The sequence below is a fragment of the Etheostoma spectabile genome, unplaced genomic scaffold (genome assembly GCF_008692095.1).
Source record: "Etheostoma spectabile isolate EspeVRDwgs_2016 unplaced genomic scaffold, UIUC_Espe_1.0 scaffold352, whole genome shotgun sequence".
NCBI classification, from domain to species: domain Eukaryota; kingdom Metazoa; phylum Chordata; class Actinopteri; order Perciformes; family Percidae; genus Etheostoma; species Etheostoma spectabile.
In genome coordinates, this window is record NW_022605591.1 from 1,454,743 (window position 1) to 1,473,349 (window position 18,607).

At 39.4% G+C, this 18,607-nt stretch overlaps 2 protein-coding genes and 1 non-coding gene across 4 annotated transcripts in view; all 3 read left to right on the forward strand.

Moving 5' to 3' along the window:
- The first annotated feature begins 305 nt into the window (after window positions 1-305).
- Window positions 306-394, forward strand: trnar-ucu (transfer RNA arginine (anticodon UCU)). Its single transcript is given in 2 exon segments — window positions 306-342; window positions 359-394. It is a non-coding gene; the product is annotated as a tRNA-Arg (tRNA).
- A 628-nt stretch (window positions 395-1,022) lies between these two features.
- On the forward strand, window positions 1,023-16,796 carry LOC116686329 (oxysterol-binding protein 1). Of its 2 annotated transcripts, XM_032511314.1 has the most exons (17): window positions 1,024-1,385; window positions 3,136-3,302; window positions 3,625-3,833; window positions 4,006-4,174; window positions 4,601-4,712; window positions 4,907-5,090; window positions 5,495-5,612; window positions 5,940-5,997; window positions 6,274-6,438; window positions 8,905-9,150; window positions 10,379-10,499; window positions 10,775-10,878; window positions 11,260-11,355; window positions 12,723-12,910; window positions 14,650-14,885; window positions 14,999-15,037; window positions 15,137-16,796. In XM_032511314.1, the coding sequence occupies exons 2-17, from the start codon at window positions 3,172-3,174 to the stop codon at window positions 15,277-15,279; spliced, it is 2,319 nt and encodes a 772-aa protein (XP_032367205.1). In that variant the 5' UTR covers window positions 1,024-1,385; window positions 3,136-3,171; the 3' UTR covers window positions 15,280-16,796. The 2 variants fall into 2 exon arrangements, with proteins under 2 accessions (XP_032367206.1, XP_032367205.1); XM_032511315.1 differs by lacking the exon at window positions 14,999-15,037 and having other exon boundaries at window positions 1,023-1,385.
- A 1,434-nt stretch (window positions 16,797-18,230) lies between these two features.
- The window catches only part of LOC116686330 (N-acyl-aromatic-L-amino acid amidohydrolase (carboxylate-forming) B), a 4,908-nt gene continuing 4,531 nt past the window's right edge, over window positions 18,231-18,607 (forward strand). The window contains exon 1 of the mRNA XM_032511317.1: window positions 18,231-18,322. The gene's annotated coding sequence lies outside the window, so the exon portion shown is untranslated. The remainder of the gene's footprint in view (window positions 18,323-18,607) is intronic.

Sequence of the window (18,607 nt, forward strand, 5' to 3'; positions counted from 1 at the left end):
ACCATGCTTAGGGTGTTTTTCTATGATGTTTACGCAATGGTTAAGTTATTAGACAGTGCTCCTGAGTCACAGCGCCCACTGCGCCCACTGCGCATGGTCCTTCAGCGTCACCTAGTGTTTAATATGTCACAAGACATGTTCATTATTTGTTTCCAAACGAAACAGTTTTGTGAAGTCGGTGGAGCGAAAGTGGATGAAGCGAATGCATGGATGCATTATAGTAATATGGTAATAATTACCAATACTAGGAGATGACAATTGTTAAGAATACTTTAAATTAGGTGATTCAACTTCGTGCAACAGGTGGCTCCGTGGCGCAATGGATAGCGCATTGGACTTCTAGGTATTACTCGAAGTGATTCAAAGGTTGTGGGTTCGAGTCCCACCGGAGTCGAATTTTTCTGTCACCGAAATGTTTGACATTTAGTTAGTTAGATAGTACAGTCATCCTTTTTCAATTTTAAATAGAGACAAAACTATGGAAACGTAACAGTTTACAGTTTTTCGCTAGTCTGTGTAGCTAGACTTTGAGTTTTTCATTTGAATCATGGCCTGCAACTGACATAAACATAGTAGTGTACTATCAGTAACGTTAGCGTTAGTTAAACCGTTTTCAAAATACGCATTTTTGCTGTTAAATGTTGCTAGCTACTAGCTAGTAGATTGGGAAACCCAGCCCGATCTGAAGAATGAACTGAATGTGTCAAGGTAGCAAGCTACAATCAAGTTGATTTTGGATTGTATCTTTCAAAATAAAACACATTCTTAGTCTTAGAATAAAAATGAGAGTGCACTACTCTACAACAGTTTCCTGTCAGTTAATTTACTGATTAATGGCTATAACAGAACACGAAAATTGATGTATATATTGTACAGCATGTATATTTCGATGGCTGTTGCGCTGACTAAGACGAACATTTTGAATTTAGTACCAAACACTGACACAATGTATTATTACTTTGAAGGCAAAAAATGACGGTTTTGTCCGGCCATACGTCGAAAACACACTACTGCCTAGCTGTGTGTTTCTAGACGAGACCATCTCTATGTTGCACCGGGTGTAACCAAGCTAACGTTAGGCTAATTAGACGTAGCTAGCTAGCTTAGCTTTAGATTCTTCTCGGTGCACGCAGCTGTCGAATGAACATTTAAAACACGAGTATTTAGTGATACTGATGAAACTCGTTGGCGTCACTTCATTTTACAATCACACTGCTGTTATTGTCTTCGGTTGAGCTGTTTTTTTCATTAGCTAGCTGCCCGTGTTGGTCAGTTAGCTAGTTATCCTCTTCAGCTAGCTAGTTACAGTAGCGTATGGGTGTCAAAGTTAGCAGTGACTTCACTGGGTGTCTGGTTGCCTGATCTCACATTTCGGACACGTCAAGGTAAACATTTAGCCATTAGCAAGTTTGAAAGCATACTGTTTAGCTAATGATTGATTAGCGCAAAGTTACGTTGTATTGCTTGTACCATAACGTTATTGTAAAGATGTCCATGTCAGCTGGTAAACTTCGGGCAAACGTGAAATTTGTGTTTTTCTTTACTTTAGCTCCTGTTCTAGCAATAGGCTGGTGTTACCGTGCCTCCCAGTAGCCTAACTTGAGCTAACGTCGGTTAGCTTCTGGTGTCAAACTCATCAATATGTTAGGAGTTTGATAAATTGTATTTTTTTATTGTTGTCATTGTTGCAAGTATTGTACAACTGTCAGATTTCCCTGATCGAGTCATTACAATCACAGTTTTTAAAATCCTGGAATGTGTCAATTGATACTATTCAGTTTATAGGTAATTAATAATCATATTTACTTAATTTATATAGCAACTTAAAAAACAGTTGACAAAGTGCTATTATAGGCAATAATAGGATATCCAGAGGTCAGTATAACAACAGAGCTAAACAGTCGTAACCCCCCACCCTCAGTCACTACACGTTACAGTGACACGTTACATTAGCACACATGCTGGACTATTACCCCTGACCATTGCACATATTATACATTCTGTGAACCTTTGCACATCCCCCTACCAGTGTTTTTCACTCCCAGCACTAAACTGTATAGCCTTCATTCTTGCCATTAATAAAACCGTTATATTGTACATATTTGTTATTTTCTTATAGTATCCTTTACATACTTTTTATTCCTATATTTGTAGACCTGCTTTCATCTGATGACGTCTTTATATTTTACTTTTTCTCTTTATTTGAATTATTGGTTTTATTGCTTTTACTGTATTTTTATTTGTCATGCTTTTTTACGGTTTTTATTTATTTTATTAGTTCTCTCTGTTTTACCTTCTTGTTTATAAAAAAGATGTTAACAAAAAAGAAGAACTGCTGCAGTCAAGAACGTTAATAATAATAATAGTAATAATATATTCCCAACTGGGGATCAATAAAATGTTTAAAGTATAAATAAAGAATATATATCTTGGTTTCTCTGATTCTGTGGGCCTCATCTCCCCTGGCTCGTTCCAATGTTGAAGGGAATGAACAATGGCAAATTAAGAAGACAGAATCACACTAAGGTGGTTTAATCACAAATTAGTCCTTCTGTTATGCACCTCCAATTCCATCTTGAACACTACATTTGTTAGTACAGTGTGTCAGCAGTGAATCTGTATTGATTCCATAGTTAGTTTTTGACCTGTCAAACCACACTGAACAATCAGTATTAACCCCCAAAGCAAAGTATTATAGTTTAAAATGTTGGGTTTAGTATGAATATAAGGTTCTGACTGACATTATTAATGATTCTAATAATTATTCTCCCATTTAATAATTTCAGCCTCAAAATGTCAGAAAATAGGTTAAAATGCCTGTTGCAATTTACCAAAGCCCAAGATGAGGAATTGTCTTGCCTTGTATGTCCCAAAGTCCAAAATTCAAAAATAAAACTTTTAATATCACCAAATAAACCCAGCAAATATTCTCCTTTGAGGAGCTCAGAGAAGTGTATTTGTGGAAATTGTTTTATTGTTTCCTTAAGAGTGATTTAAACATCAAACCAGTTAACAAAGTAATTGCTGGGTAATTTTGTGGCGACCTACTAATTGTTTAATCAGTTCAGCCCTACATGAGAGCACAAGCCTTGTTATGTAAATTCTAAGATTTTGAACTTTAGTTTTCCTTTTAAGGTTCTGCAAATCTGTCCCTTGACTTTGGGGGCTGTGATGTCGGAGCCCAAGACCCCCACACCTGCTGGTGACACATACAAAGGATGGGTGTTCAAGTGGACAAATTACATCAAGGGTTATCAGCGGAGGTGGTTTGTCCTGAGCAATGGGCTGTTATCATACTACAGGTAAGCAATCCTGTAAGAATCCTAAAAATTAAGGAAGAATATATAATATATATATCACGTCACCAGAGAAATCCCTTAGCCTTGATCTGGCGTAACTACTGTTTAATGTCATCCAACTAGCTCTCGATTAAGTATGGAACAATCAAACAATGAACCCCACCTTATCAATATTTCTTTCCTGTTTTAGTTGAATTTCCTTCACAGATTAAAGCCTAGTTCTAATATTGTAATCGCAGAACATAAACTTTACACATGTGGTTTTTTTTTTTCTGTTCAGTTAAATATTTTCCAAAATGTCAAATCAAACACCTGTGATTATTAGGACCCAGGCAGAAATGGGCCACACGTGTCGAGGCACAATCAACTTGGCTACAGCAACTATCACTGTGGATGACGCCTGCAACTTTGTCATCTCCAATGGCGGGGCGCAGACCTACCACCTGAAGGCCAGCTGTGAAGTGGAACGGCAGCGCTGGATCACTGCCCTAGAACTGGCAAAAGCTAAAGCCGCCTGCATGCAAGCAGAGTCAGGTAAAACATACAAACAGACGGCCAGATTAAAAAAAACAGTATTCAGTTGTCTTGCTCTTAAAACATAAGAGAGTGCAATGCGAGTGGCAGACATGGAATGGCTTTGTGAAAGCTTTTTAAAAAATTTTTAATCTGATGTTTTTTGCTTTCCTGTTGCTTTGATTATTAACAGATGACTCGGGGGATGACTTTTCCACATCATCCCCACCGGTGGCACCCGGACAAGGTGGCGGGTCACAGAATTCAGAAGTTCAGTCTGCTCTCAGAACGCTAGGCAGCAAGGTGGAGGATCTGAGCACATGCAATGACCTAATTTCTAAGCATGGCTCTGCCCTCCAGAGGTCAGGCTTTAACAATCTATTGCTCTGTTTTTGCTTCACTTTTTGCTTACGTACGTAAAGTTTCTCATGTCTCTTTCATCACACACAAGACTAAAACATGCACATATTCATGTTCACTCAAAATCTTTCGTGAAGTAATGTCCTCATATCCAGAATACATATAATAAATCACTGTTGCATGCTACTTTTGCTCTGACATTTACAGGCTGAGTTTAAGTGTAGTTTGGACTATTTGCAAAAAAGCAAGTAGATAAAGAATTACGGCAATTGACAGACAAAACCGTATGAGTTATAATAATAAACCCATTGTTACCAGTATTTTACCCAATATTAACTCATTATTTATTCCATTATTTTACACTGTGAGTTGATGATTTACTGTCGCAACTGTTTATTCATGTTGTACGTATTGATCATTATTTCAAGGTCTTTATCAGAACTGGACAGTTTGCGTCTGACTGGAGAGGCAGGCGATAAGGTTCGTCAGGTGACCGAGAGGGCCACACTGTTCCGCATCACCTCTAATGCCATGATTAACGTAGGTGTTGCCTCCTCTCAGTATTTCTGCTTTGTTGTTCATGTATAATGTGTAAATGGGAGTCTTCTAACTCTATACTCCATGCAGTCTGTACTTGTGTGCAGGCCAAATTAACTGGTCGAAATGTCTCATATTGATTGGCTCTTGGGTTTCAGTAGTTCTTGTTTGACCCTGCTTGATGTTTTGTCCCTCAGGCGTGCCGAGACTTCCTTGCTCTGGCTCAGGCTCACAGCAAGCGATGGCAGAAGGCCCTTCAAGCAGAGCGGGACCAGCGGGTAAGGCTGGAGGAGACTTTAGAGCAGCTGGCCAAGCAGCACAACAACCTGGAGCGAGCATTCAGAGGGGCTGCACAGGCTAATGCTACTGAAGACAATAAAAGTAAGATGTGACTCTTACCATTTCCCATGTTAGTATTTGGTCAGTTATTTCTCAACTCATTCTTCTGTCCACTTACCCCCCCTTTTCTCCCTTTGCACTCTGCAAACTCTTATCCTTTTTACTTCAATATCTTCTATTCTGTATAGTTGTGAGAATCTCCTAAATGCCTAAAAAGGCATGTTGCCCAAATATACAGCATTTATATATTGAAATTTCAAATGATCAGGGCTTCCATAGTAGTTTGCCTGACAATTGTTGTCAGCAATAGGGCTGTGTTTCCACGGTATTCATGTTTAAGAGAAAATGCTTGTGATGAAAAGGTTTAAAGTTTAAAATGGTAAATTATAACTGTGAATCGGTTTCCAGTGTCTACATTACACCAAGTGAACTGTTTTTTTGTTAAGGTTCTGCTGGGCCAGGAAAAGGTGAGGCCAGCGACGAGGACGACGACAATGAGTTCTTTGATGCCGTGGAAGAGGCTCCTGAGTTTATCACTGTACCTGCAGATCCCCATTTTCACAAGTCAGTGCACACTCATTTACCCCATAAACCATTTACTGCTCGTGCAGAAGTATGCAACAATAAATGAAGATCTTGGTCTTGAAATCTTTTAACATTGTAAATTCCTCCATTGATTGTTACTGCTTTGGAAATGTATTTATTTAATTCAGTTCCTTGTTCCGGGAGACAACACACTGCCCTTTTTTCTGAAATCACTAATTGATTGTGTTGTTTTGGATTGTGTTGGTGTAATTATTTCCTTGTAAGCTGACGGTTTGTTTTACCAGAAACCTTCCAAACACTGACAGTGCCTCTTTGTTTCATTTTTTTTTTTAAATTTCTTTACAGAAGGTCAAGCAGTAATATCAGCGGTTTCAACAGTGAAATGTGTCCTGATGATCAGTCGGTATGTTTCATTCTGTTCAAAGACAGTTTTACTGTTTTTCAGCTAAAACCCTTAATATATTGTTTACCATCATTTATTATCATAAATAAAAATGTGCAGTATTATTGCAAAGCTGCAGCAGGCTGGCAGATTGTTTAAAATTAATGGTGTGATTGTGCTACAGTCATAATAAATTAGATCAGAAACACGTTTTATCAAACCATAAACCTGTTTTTAAAGCGTTACTATTTCCAGAAGCCTTTATGGTCTTTATTGACATAACTGTCTTCCTTTTAGCTAAATGAGGAGCCTCTCGTGATGAACCAGGAGTCTCTCTCTCAGGACTTGATACCCCTGAAAAAGAGGCGGACACGCATTCCAGACAAGCCAAACTACTCTCTCAACCTGTGGAGTATAATGAAGAACTGTATTGGCAAAGAGCTGTCCAAGATTCCAATGCCTGTGAGTTTGCCTTTCAAGAAATGTGTCGGCTTGGCCAGCATAAAAGATAACTTCTTCTTGACAAGGACGCTTTGATAAATCAAAGACTCCCTGCACCAAAATGCTGCTGTGACGTGGGTTCCACCCAAAAACTGTTTGTTATGTCTGCAATACTGGCTCAACAACATTCTGTATGAGTCTTTAGTCATTCTATTGCGATGTTTAATTGGTAACCAGTTCCAACAAGTTTTGTTGTCTGTTGTGTGTGACTGGTTTAAGAAAACATTCATAAAGGTCGAGACAGAGAGTTAGGGATAGGCTGTAGGTTTATATCCGTAGTTCTTTTCATACTAATCTGCTCCATTGTGCATATGCCTACATCAGCCCATTTCACTCAACACAGCATAAACAAGCTTTATGCGGGTCTTCGTCACAGCTTCGTCAACAGGAGGCATGTTGGTCTTAAACATTTGGTATGATAATATTGGGTGTCTGCTTACATGAGGCATGCAGTGCGGTCCTTTCTCTGCTCTGTTTTTAAGAAGCGATTCAGCGATGCTTTTACACTTCTTTGTATGGGAGAGGCTATATTCAAATCTTGCTGTCTTTTCAAAATTACCAACCCTGCCTTTAACAGAACATATTATCATAATTGTCCTGGCCTGCCCCAAATCATGACAAGGACAGCTGCGCGTCTAGTATGTTACAGAAGACGTAATGACATGCTGATATATATAATATACAATAATACAATATACTCATTATACAAACAGTACTTTCTTACTATAATACCAAGGTCGATAAATTTGCCAGGCCAATATACAGTACAGGCCAAAAGTTTGAACACACCTTCTCATTCAATGCGTTTCCTTTATTTTCATGACTATTTACATTGTAAATTATCAAAACTATGAAAGAACACATGTGGAATAATGTACTTAACAAAAAAGTGTAAAATAACTGGAAACATGTCTTATTTCTAGTTTCTTTAAAGTAGCCACCCTTTGCTTTTTTGATAGTGCTGCAAACCCTTGGTGTTCTCTCAATGAGCTTCATGAGTCAGTCACCTTAAATGGTTTTCACTTCACAGGTGTGCCTTGTCAGGGTTAATTTGTAGAAATTCTTGCCTTATTAATTGCGTTGGTATCATCAGTTGTGTTGTGCAGAAGTCAGCCCTATTGGACATCTGTTAGAATTCATATTATGGCAAGAACCAGTCAGCTGAGTAAAGAGAAACAAGTGGCCATCATAACTTTAAAAAATGAAGGTCACTCGGTCCGGAAAATTAAGATTTAAGAGGAGACTGCTCGAATTCTGCCTTCATGGTCAAATAGCAGCTAGGAAACCACTGCTAAGAAGAGGCAAAAAGCAGAAGAGATTTGTTTGGGCAAAAGGAACACAAGGAATGGACATTAGACCAGTGGAAAGCTGTGCTTTGGTCTGATGAGTCCAAGTTTGAGATCTTTGGTTCCAACCGCCGTGTCTTTGTGCGACGGAGAAAAGGTGACCGGATGGATTCTACATGCCTGGTTCCCACTGGGAAGCATGGAGGAGCAGGTGTAATAGTGTGGGGGGGGGTTTGCTGGTGATACTGCTGGGATTTATTCAAAATTGAATGCATACTGAACCAGCATGGCTACCACAGCATCCTGCAGCAACATGCAACATCCCATCCGGTTTGCGTTTAGTTGGACCATCATTTATTTTTCAACAGGACAATGACCCCAAACACACCTCCAGGCTGTGTAAGGGCTATTTGACCAAGAAAGAGAGTGATGGAGTGCTGCGCCTCCATAGTCACTGGGCCTGAACCCAATTGAGATGGTTTGGGGTGAGCTGGACCGCAGAGTGAAGGCAAAAGGGCCAACAAGGGCTGAGCATCTCTGGGAACTCCTTCAAGACGGTTGGGAAACCATTTCAGGTGACTACCTCTTGAAGCTCATCAAGAGAATGCCAAGAGTGTGCAAAACAGTAATCAAAGCAAAGGGTGGCTACTTTGAAGAAACTAGAATATAAGACATATTCAGTTATTTCACACTTGTTTGTTAACTACATAGTTCCACATGTGTTCATTCATAGCTTTGATGCCTTTAGTGATAATCTACAGTGTCATGAAAATAAAGGAAACGCATTGAATGAGAAGGTGTGTTCTAACTTTTTGCCTGTACTCTATCAGTTGCTCATTATCTTATTGGTGACAAAAAAAAGATCCTTATCAAGATACTTAGGGTTTACGTAATGTGTAAATGTTTTTAAAAACTTACTTTTAGCGTCAAAAATCCAGTATTGGTAGGGCTATAATATAGTATATATAATGTATTATATAATATAAGTACATGCCCTATATTTAAATGTGTTAGTTCATTGTTATTTTGTAAAATCTGTAGGCCAAGCTTAGAAACACCATGGTAATAGAAATTTACTGTTCAAACTAAATGTTATTTGGCACTTTAAATGATCACACATCTGAATCATTCTGGTCTCTAGGTAAACTTCAACGAGCCCATTTCCATGCTGCAGCGATTGTCGGAGGACCTCGAGTACCACGAGCTGCTGGATAAGGCCTCCAAGTGCCAGAGTTCGCTGGAGCAAATGTGCTACGTGGCAGCCTTCTCCGTGTCCTCCTACTCGACCACCGTCTACCGCACAGGCAAGCCCTTCAACCCTCTGCTGGGAGAGACGTATGAGCTAGACCGCCGGAGAGAGAGCGGCTATCGCTCCCTCTGCGAACAGGTGAGACAAGAAGAAACAAACAGAAATAGAAGCCTTCCAACAGGGAAGTGAAACTGAACCAAGTCTTTTTTTTTCCTTGTCCTCATGTATTTGGGGATAAACATGTTCCAGAGAAGTAGCAGTCATGGGTGTTATCTAATCAAATCAGTAATAGATGAACATGTTTATCATAACTGAGGGTCAAAAGAGTTGTGGTGGTTAACCTTCATGTTGTCCTCGGGTCAAATTTGACCTGTTTTCAGTTTTTTTATCATAAAAGAATGGGCCTTCAAAATAAGTGCTGAAAATGTCAACATTACAAACATCAAATAACTTTGAAAAAACCCCCACAACATTGAAAAAGTGACAAAAAAAAATTGTTTTTGTGGTTGATGGGAAGACAACACAAAGGTTAAACAGCTATTGGGTACTCAGTTGGTAGAATGGGCGCCCATAAATAGAGGTTTACTCCTCGACGCAGGGGGCTTGGGTTTGACTCTGACCTGCGGCCCTTTGCTGTATGTCAGTCCCTCTCTCTCTCCCCTTTCATGTACTCAACTGTCCTGTCAATAAATGCCTAAAAATGCCCAAAGAAAATCTTTAAAAAACACAGCTGTTAATGCTGAATAAAACCATTACAACTGTTGCATAGCATAGCTCCAGCTATTTTTATGTGGCAGCACTTCACACTCTTTTTTTAAGAACAATTGTGGTCGTGGCAAAGCTTACTTAAAAATACTGTAAGTCAAAGAAAGTATATTCTTTGTACTTGTAAAAAATTGCACAAAAAGCAACATCCATTTTTCTTTTTTCTAAAGCACAATGTGGGGAAAAAATAAAGGATGTTTAAAGCAGAGACAAGAAATTATTTGTAGAAGGTGATTACAAGAAACAGAATGCATATAGTCACAAAGGCTTTAAATAGGACTGGGTGTAGAAGTGTGAGAAACTATTAAATCCTATTGTAGAGGAGTACTATAAATGGATTTGAGCATTCTGACTTTTGTGCGTACTTGAGCATACAATGGGATTTTTTAAGCTCTGCACTATAACAACAGTTTTTTTTCTTCATGCTTAACAGGTCTGTCAGTATGTACTGTATGTGTCTATATGACGCTATATGTGAATTGTAACCTTTATGAAGAATCTAAACCTACAAGGCAATACCACTCAAGGACCACATTGCAACGCCTCTTGTGTTCTTTTTTAAACACAAATTGTACGCTTCACGTCTTTACCTTTTTCTCAGGTGAGTCACCACCCCCCTGCAGCAGCGCATCATGCAATCTCTGATCGCGGCTGGACCTTGAGACAAGAAATAACTGTTGCCAGCAAGTTCAGGGGAAAATACCTCTCCATTATGCCTTTAGGTAAGAGGCGGTGCAGTTCAAAACTTTCAAAGCATTACTTGCGGTCTCATCATGATGTAGATTGAGGGTGTAACACAAATACTTTTCGGAACAAACATGATGATGTTGATGACTACGGTGTTCTTTGATGATCATATGAGTTTGGGGAATGTAGCAGGCACACCTTTTCTCAAAGGAACGTTAACATTCGGATACTATTGAATATGTAACAGTAGCTTGTTTGGTAACATGAACCTTACTTGCTTGTGCTGTCTGCATTCTCTCTTTCATCGCAGGCACAATTCACGCAATCTTTGAAAAGGGCAACAATCACTACACATGGAAGAAAGTGACCACCACAGTGCACAACATCATTGTAGGAAAATTATGGATCGATCAGGTGAGACTGCCAGAGTTAAAATTGTGACGTGTAGATATTTACACAAACTGAAGAATTGCACAGCCCACCGACACACTGGCCCAGTATACATGTGAGCATTTTAATATTCATATATTTAAAATGCTTTATTCTCTGATACCACACTAGTCTGTGCAATCTTACAAGCAAACTGCTTTGCATTTCCCTACACCTATTGTTTGCGGAGGTGATGAATAGAGTAAAGTCCTTTGAAAGAGATTCCTGACTTCCATGTGTCTGTCCACAGTGCGTTATATCCTCATACTGCCAACCCTAAATTGAGCTTTATACTTTTATATTTTAAAAAAATTTAAATATCTCCACAGTCTCAGCAATTTCTTTAAAACTCTTTCTCTCTGCCAGTCAGGAGAGATAGACGTGGTGAACCACACCACCGGGGACCGCTGCCACCTGAAGTTTGCTCCTTACAGCTACTTTTCCAGAGATGTGGCCAGGAAGGTGAGAAAAATGCAAAGAGCCTTGACAGATTTCTCTCTGTATGTTAATTATGTTGGTATTGTATTAATGTTTTCAGGTACTGTGGCAAAAAAAAATACAGTGTGGCTTGAAAGTTTGGGCACCCCAGGTAAAGATTTGTATTAACGTGCCTAGAAAAGATGGAAAAATCTCCAAAAGGCATAAAATGACAGATTAGACATTCGTATAATATGTCACAAAAAGTTAGAATTTAATTTCCATCATTTACTCTTTCAAAATAACAGAAAACAAAAAAATTGAAATTTTATTGAATCCATTTTTCCTTCTACTTGTGAAATGTTCCCTGTGCCATTGTCTGCAATACAATCCCAAAGCATGATGGATCCACCCCCATGTTTAACAGTTGGAGAGGTTCTTTTAAATAAATTCTGTGCCATTTCTTCTCCAAACGTACCTTTGCTCATTCTGGCCCAAAAGTTCTACTTTAATGTCATCGGCCCACAGAACTTGTTTCCACAATGGATCAGGCTTGTCTATATGTTCATTTGCAAACTTCAAACGCTGATTTTTGTGGTGAGAACGTAGAAGAGGTTTTCTTCTGATGACTCTTCCATGAAGACCATATTTATACGAGTATCTCTTTATAGTGGAATGGTGTAGCACAACTCCAGTGTCTGCAGGTCTTTCTGGATGGATCGTGCAGTCAAACGTGGGTTTGGACTTGCTTTTCTCACAATCCTGCGAGCTGTTCTGTCTGATATTTTTCTTGGTCTTCCAGATCTTGCTTTAACTTCCACTGTTCCTGATGACGGCTATTTCTTAATTACATTCCAAACAGAGGATATTGGCATCTGAAAACGCTTTGCTATCTTCTTATAGCCTTCTCCTACTTTGTGAGCGTCAACTATTTTCAGTTTCAATTTTCTAGACAACTGCTTAGAAGAAGCCATGGTGTTGATTGTTGGGGCAAGGTCAGATGAGTCTGGACATTTGAAACCTTAAGATTGGCATCACTTCGTCTTTCCAGACGATGATTGAGAACAATCCATGACGCTGTCAGGTCTCAACTTTCCAAAGGGGGCGGTGCATGCTAGAAACTCTGCAGGGTGCCCAAACTTTTGCAGACGCCATTTTTTTGTTTTCTGTTATTTTGAAAGTGTAAATGATGGAAATAATTCTTATTTTTGGTGACATATTATACAAATGTCTAATCTGTCATTTTATTTTTTATCTTGGCTTCTTTATACACATTAATACAAAGTTTTACCTGGGGTGCCCAAACTTTCGAGCCCCACTGTATGCTGCTGTAGTATAATATAGCTCTACACTGATGTGTGTAAGTAAGAACCGAACTACACGTCCATGCCCTCTCTCTCTCCTTTCTTTAGGTTACAGGTGTGGTGATGGACAAGGACGGCAAGGCCCACTACGTGCTGTCGGGCACGTGGGATGAGAAGATGGAGTTTTCCCGGGTGATGCAGAGCAGCCGAGGAGGAGAGAATGGCACCGAGGGCAAACAGAAGACGGTCTATCAAACCCTCAAAGCCAGAGAGGTTTGGAGGAGGAACCCTTTACCGTGAGTTTTGTAACTGCATGGTTAGGTACGCGTGACATCATGGTCTTTATTAAATGAGGGACTGAAAAGCGCTCAAAAGACAGCAGGGAAGTTTATCCGAAGATAAACACAAAATACATTTGTTATTGAAGACAAAAGATTGTTTAGCATTTGTTTGCAACAAAAATCAGTTAAAAAAACAAACTGTGTTTTGGTTCAAACACACAATATTTTGGTTTCTTACTCTCCATTAATGAAAGGCTGAATTTTAAAATTGTTTAGCTCAGGTGCCAAGGGAACCAGATCTTTATGCATTTTTTCCTGTTTTTAATTTAAGAAGTAGATGACGAGTAGAAACTAAACTCACACTCATTAAAAAAGTGGCATTTCCTGTTTAATATAGCACATCAGCTTCTTTTCGGTGAATGTTATATTACACAAAACTTGAAAGCTTATTTCTTTTTTTAACTATCTTTTAAATTTATTTTTTTTATATTCAGAATTAGAAATGGGGTTTCCAACGGGTTGTAATCATTGTCTTTGCAGCTGTAAGTCCAGAAAATACATCATGTTTCTGAGTTCCAAAGAGCTGAAAGGCTGACAGGTCATTTAGAATCAAGACATCGACAGTAACAGGCACAGTAACATTAATCAAGGTTGAAACTTTGGATGCAATATTGCTCCAGAACTGACCAACGGGACAGCACTCCCAGAACATGTGTAGTTATGTACCTTGAGCTTTTATAGGGCAGAAAGTGAAAAGTTATTTCCATAGTGTCTGCAGATGTGGTCTTTATTTCAGAGTGACCCACCTCCACAATGAAACACTGGGAACCACTACCATCATTATAATTAATAAATTAATAATTAAGCTGAACAATTCTCAACCCTACAACAGGTGGAGTGCTACACCTACACTTACCAGTTTATTTACCTCGGTGGCCACCCATGCAAACCATGTCTACGAGTAATGACTAATGGGATTTTTCGATTACATGATACCTACTCGACTCAACTCGACTCGACTTGCTTGTTTTGGTTTTCCATTATGAAAAAAGTCCCTTGTAACTGCCAACAGGTACTTTTTTTTATTATCACCTCCGTTGAGGTTCCAAGCGAGCTGAGGCGATACCAAAAGGTGAGGTGAAAACCTGCAGACCACTGGTGATCTGAGAGAATCACTGTTCACTGCGTCATCATTGCTAGCGACAGACGGGGGGTCCTGAACAAACCTGCCATTTTTAAATACTTTAGCCAGCTGTGTGTTTTTGCGGCCTCCAGCTTCTTTAGAAACTAAATTTGTCTTCTGGCAAACATTCACATGTCAAGAATCAAAAACAACACAGCTTTGACAATCTGTGCGTGTGTGTCGCGTTAGGTCATGGCAGTTTGCAGCGTCACTGTGACGACTAGCCATGCTTGACACACGCATTAGGCACTAAATCTGCTATGGAAAAATGAGGACTAGTCACGTCGAGCCGAGTAGTGCTGGTCTGCACCGTAACTGTCCACAGTGGTATTTACACTTATCTCCTTGTCTGCATGTGTATTAATTTTGTTTTCCTCCATAAGAAAAGAATTAGCATTTTTTTTAATAATGTTAACAACAAACATTTCTTTTTAAAAGCACCTTTCATACATATGATTCAGGTGCTTTACAAAAGGCTGAAAACAAACAATTTAAGACGCAGTTCAATAGAATCAGCAAGAGGCAAGCAACAAGTTACTTCAGTGCTGCTGTTCTTCATCTTTCATCACAGTGAGGGAGCAGAGACCATGTACTACTTCACTGCCTTGGCGCTGACCCTAAACGAGCTTGAGGAGGGCGTGGCGCCTACTGACAGCCGGCGCCGGCCCGACCAGCGCCTGATGGAGGACGGCCGCTGGGAAGAGGCCAACTCAGAGAAGCAGCGGCTGGAGGAGAAGCAGCGCAGCGTCCGGCGCGAGAGAGAGAGGGAAGCTGCCAGCCAGCGCACCTCCAGCCAGTCAGAAGAAGGTGAGTGTCTAGTGTGTGTTTACTTTATCTGTATACCTCTCTACCATGCATGGGGGAAATCTAAAAGGGAAAAAAAAAAAGAATTCTGTAATCCCCCTTTTCTCTTCCAATAGCTGCTGATGAGGACTCTCTTACTGATCCGTCCATAAAAAGCAAGTACTCCTTTACTGCCAAATGCCATGCTTCCATTTATGTTTATGTCTTCTATTTTCTTTTGTCTTTTTTGTTAACACAATTTTTCTCTCTTTAAGGTGCACCTCATGACAGCTACCAGGCACTTTGGTTTGAGCGCTGTGAGGATCGGATCACAGGTGAGCAAATACATATCTATAAGGGAGGCTACTGGGAAGCAAAGGACCGTGGGAGCTGGGAGGGCTGTCCCGACATCTTTTGACCTCGGCTTTGACTGCCCTTGAAGAGAATGATCCATCAAAGCCGCCTGGTGAACAGCTACTGCAAAGGCCGGCTTGTTCCCCAACTTGGACCGCGGCCTCCCTCCAGTGGCACTCTGTTTTAAGAGATTTCCAGGACGATCACTGCTGTCTGATCCAGAGGGGGAGCAGGGTTTTTCTCCAGCCTCCCTCATCCCATTTTGGTTCCTGTCTTCACACCTACCCCCTTGTTGCTGTAACATGTGTGAGAGGACTGGAATGAAAATGTTTGTGCTACTTTGACTTGGGTCAGGCTGAGAATAAGGGGGAGTAAATGAAATAGGCAGGGCTTCCAAATCATTAGTTTAAAAAAATGTTTTTAGTCTCTCTGCTCAAGCCTGTGCAGCCTTTCAGATCAGGAGCAGAAGAGGTTTCATGCTGATAACAGTAGTTCTATTGCCATCCACAGCGTGGTGTGCTTTGGTAATAACACTAAAAAAACAGGGTAAGACCTGGTTAATATATAAATTTATATATAATTATGATTCACATAATTTCATTAATATGTTGACTGGTGGCCTTCAAGACGTAAGTGAGGATTTCTTGTTTATCTCTGATTTAGTGTCTTAATGTAATAAAGTGAAGGTTCTAGTGTGCTTGTGTGTATGACTGTATATCTGCTCTTCCATCCCTTTACAACACTGCCACTGTGCAGTATACTGTGTTTAAAAAAGTAACGATTGCCCAAAATACTGGTTGAACCTCCACACTGTCATTTTTTATACTTAGAAGATTTGTTTTTCTTCACAAAGGCCTGATGGAAATTATGATGGTGAAATTGTTGATGTGGCTCAAAGGCCTAAAGTTTTGCCTTAGAAATGAGCAACCTGCTCTCACTTGTTTTTACATCACACTGAGTGGATTTGACGCTGAAATTTGTAGCTGGTTTCTTGTACAAACGTTATAAACTTTGAAGAAGTAGTTGGGAAAAGACTACATAGCTGCAGAATGGCAAAACACATGTTCCAGTGCTGAGAAAATCTCACATTAGTGCAGTTTTATTCAATAACAATTACATTTTCACAATATTGGAATAATGGTTGAGCCATTTTGCAGATGAAATAAGTGAATGGTAACTGTGTTACATGGCAGTAAAAATGGAATGGGAGATGTGGTGCGATTTTTGTGTTGAGAGGAACACAGACAAATGAGAAAAGAAAAGTAAATGCAGTGGTAAAAATAAACCTTTGTGTATCGGCTGAAGAGTTCATACATATGCAAGTACATTTTGACACCAAAAAATGGGATATAAGTGTGTGTGTGTGCGTGTGTGTGTGCCAAGCGTGTGTGAATTTTATAATTTTGTTTGTAAGTGTACTTAAAAATGAAGAATAAAGAAATAAAGAGTTTAAAAGCATTGAAAATAACAATGATTTTATAAATGTAATGAAATTCACATAGTATTGAAAACTGTAAGGTAGTTTTTGTCTTGTATTTTTTTGGTTCCTCGCCAATGAATGAAGAGGTCTTCATTTTCAGAGCAAAGGGAGTTTTCATACTTAACCGAGAGGGAAGACGTGACATTGTTCAGTACTTCGTATTAACAAAGACAAAGAATCTGTAATAAACAAATGCTGTGATGTCAAACAAATTGCTTTTTACACTCTTGTATAAATTTCATATGTTCCAACATTTCCATTAATTATTAATTAGCTAACACAATTCAAGACTTGCCAAATCGATTCTTTGGGAATTTCTGTCCTCATGTTCAGTAGAAGCTCCAGACGGGACAACATATGTTGTCAATAAAATAATAAAACCTAATGGAAACCGTTTTGTGGTTCACTTGATTTATTTATATTTAAAGTAGTTAATATTGTATCAATATATACTGAATTTGCTTTTTCACAGACTTTAAAGCTAATGACAAGTCCTTTAAAAATGTCATTGCCTATTTGATTCGGGCCAAATATTGTTAAATTTACCATCAAAGCATAATTTAAACAAAATAGTGCTTTTCAGAGTTAAGAAAAAAAAAGACAAAGCATTAAAGCTGCATGAAGTAAAAGTTAAAGGTGGACTGACAAATCCAGGGCTGGGCCATTTTACGACGGTATTAGCTTATTACGGTTAAATCAGTATTGACGTTAACGTTGTGTTAAACAACAAGGACTTGCATTACTGACATAGATACAGTATGTTTGAGGCCTTGATGCCATTACGGTGTCTCTGTTACACATAATGTCAAATAGACAGCACTGACAGATTTATTACTCCTAGCTTTATGGCTCTGTGGATGGTAAAATCTGTCTACCACTGTGGCCCAGGGGCCCTAGTGTCTCCACTAGTGGATGGGTTGTCACGTAATTGGGTGCAGACTTTGGTTTATGACCAAATACTTGCAAAAGTAAGGACATTCCCATCAGCCTCAGCTGTACTTTGTCTTTAGCGCATGAACACTAAAGTCTAAAAGTGAACATGATAAACATTATACCTGCTAAACACATGTACTGTATGTTAGCGTTTTGCTCAAAGAACAGCCTCACAGAGCTTGGTCAGAATTAAAAAAACTAATGTAAGACATCTTTATCAAATGGTTGAATATGTTATGAGTTAAAGTAAAAAAGAAAGACTAATAGCTCATATAAATGTATTGATGATAAATAGTATAAACCTGCTATTCTAACTTTTTCTTCAGCATTCAACCTCCTTTTAATTACAGTTTAATATTAAATCTGTGTTCTTTTTAAATCACCAGCTGGTTCTCTATTTTCAATGCGAGAAGAGCTGTTTCTTTCACTGTACACACACAGGTGCCTCTACTGCTGTGTCATGCCAGCAGATTTATTTTCAGCCAATTTTCTGAAAGGCAGACTGGAACCTACCATCCTATACATGGGGCAGAGAGGAATGGGGAGTTTGGGAGGGGCTTACAGTTTGGTGGACCTGACAGCTGGTTGGGACCAAAGGAAGCAATCGATGCACCACATCACACTCAGGACACACCCTGCCTACGCTACAGTGTAGTACAGTGCAGTGCAGTGGACAAGAAGTGATAGAGAGACGGTGAGAGTTTGCATCAGGCAGCTACAGCCTGTACAGAGGGAGGGATGGGAATGCTGAATCAGTGAAACTGCATGAAAGCCTGGGAGAGGGTGGAAGAGGGTAAACGGCAGGGGAGAGGGAAGAGAAAGGGTAGGGACAGGGTAAGATGTACCGTACGATGCCTTGTCATTCATTTAATCTCTTATTTGTGAATGTGGAGCTGACCGTTCACCCTGTTTTACTTAGAGTTAAGAGACTTTAAACAGTGTTCTCAGTGCTGCTTTAGAGTACATTACATTTCTAGGG

What these genes read in the sequence shown, in the direction of transcription:
- LOC116686329 (XM_032511314.1), top strand. Translation starts at nt 3,172, where the DNA reads ATGTCGGAGCCCAAGACCCCCACACCTGCTGGTGACACATACAAAGGA. An exon ending in TGCTACTGAAGACAATAAAA is followed by an intron (nt 5,091 to 5,494) that starts GTAAGATGTGAC and finishes TTTTTTGTTAAG; the next exon opens with GTTCTGCTGGGCCAGGAAAA. An exon ending in ATCGCTCCCTCTGCGAACAG is followed by an intron (nt 9,151 to 10,378) that starts GTGAGACAAGAA and finishes CCTTTTTCTCAG; the next exon opens with GTGAGTCACCACCCCCCTGC.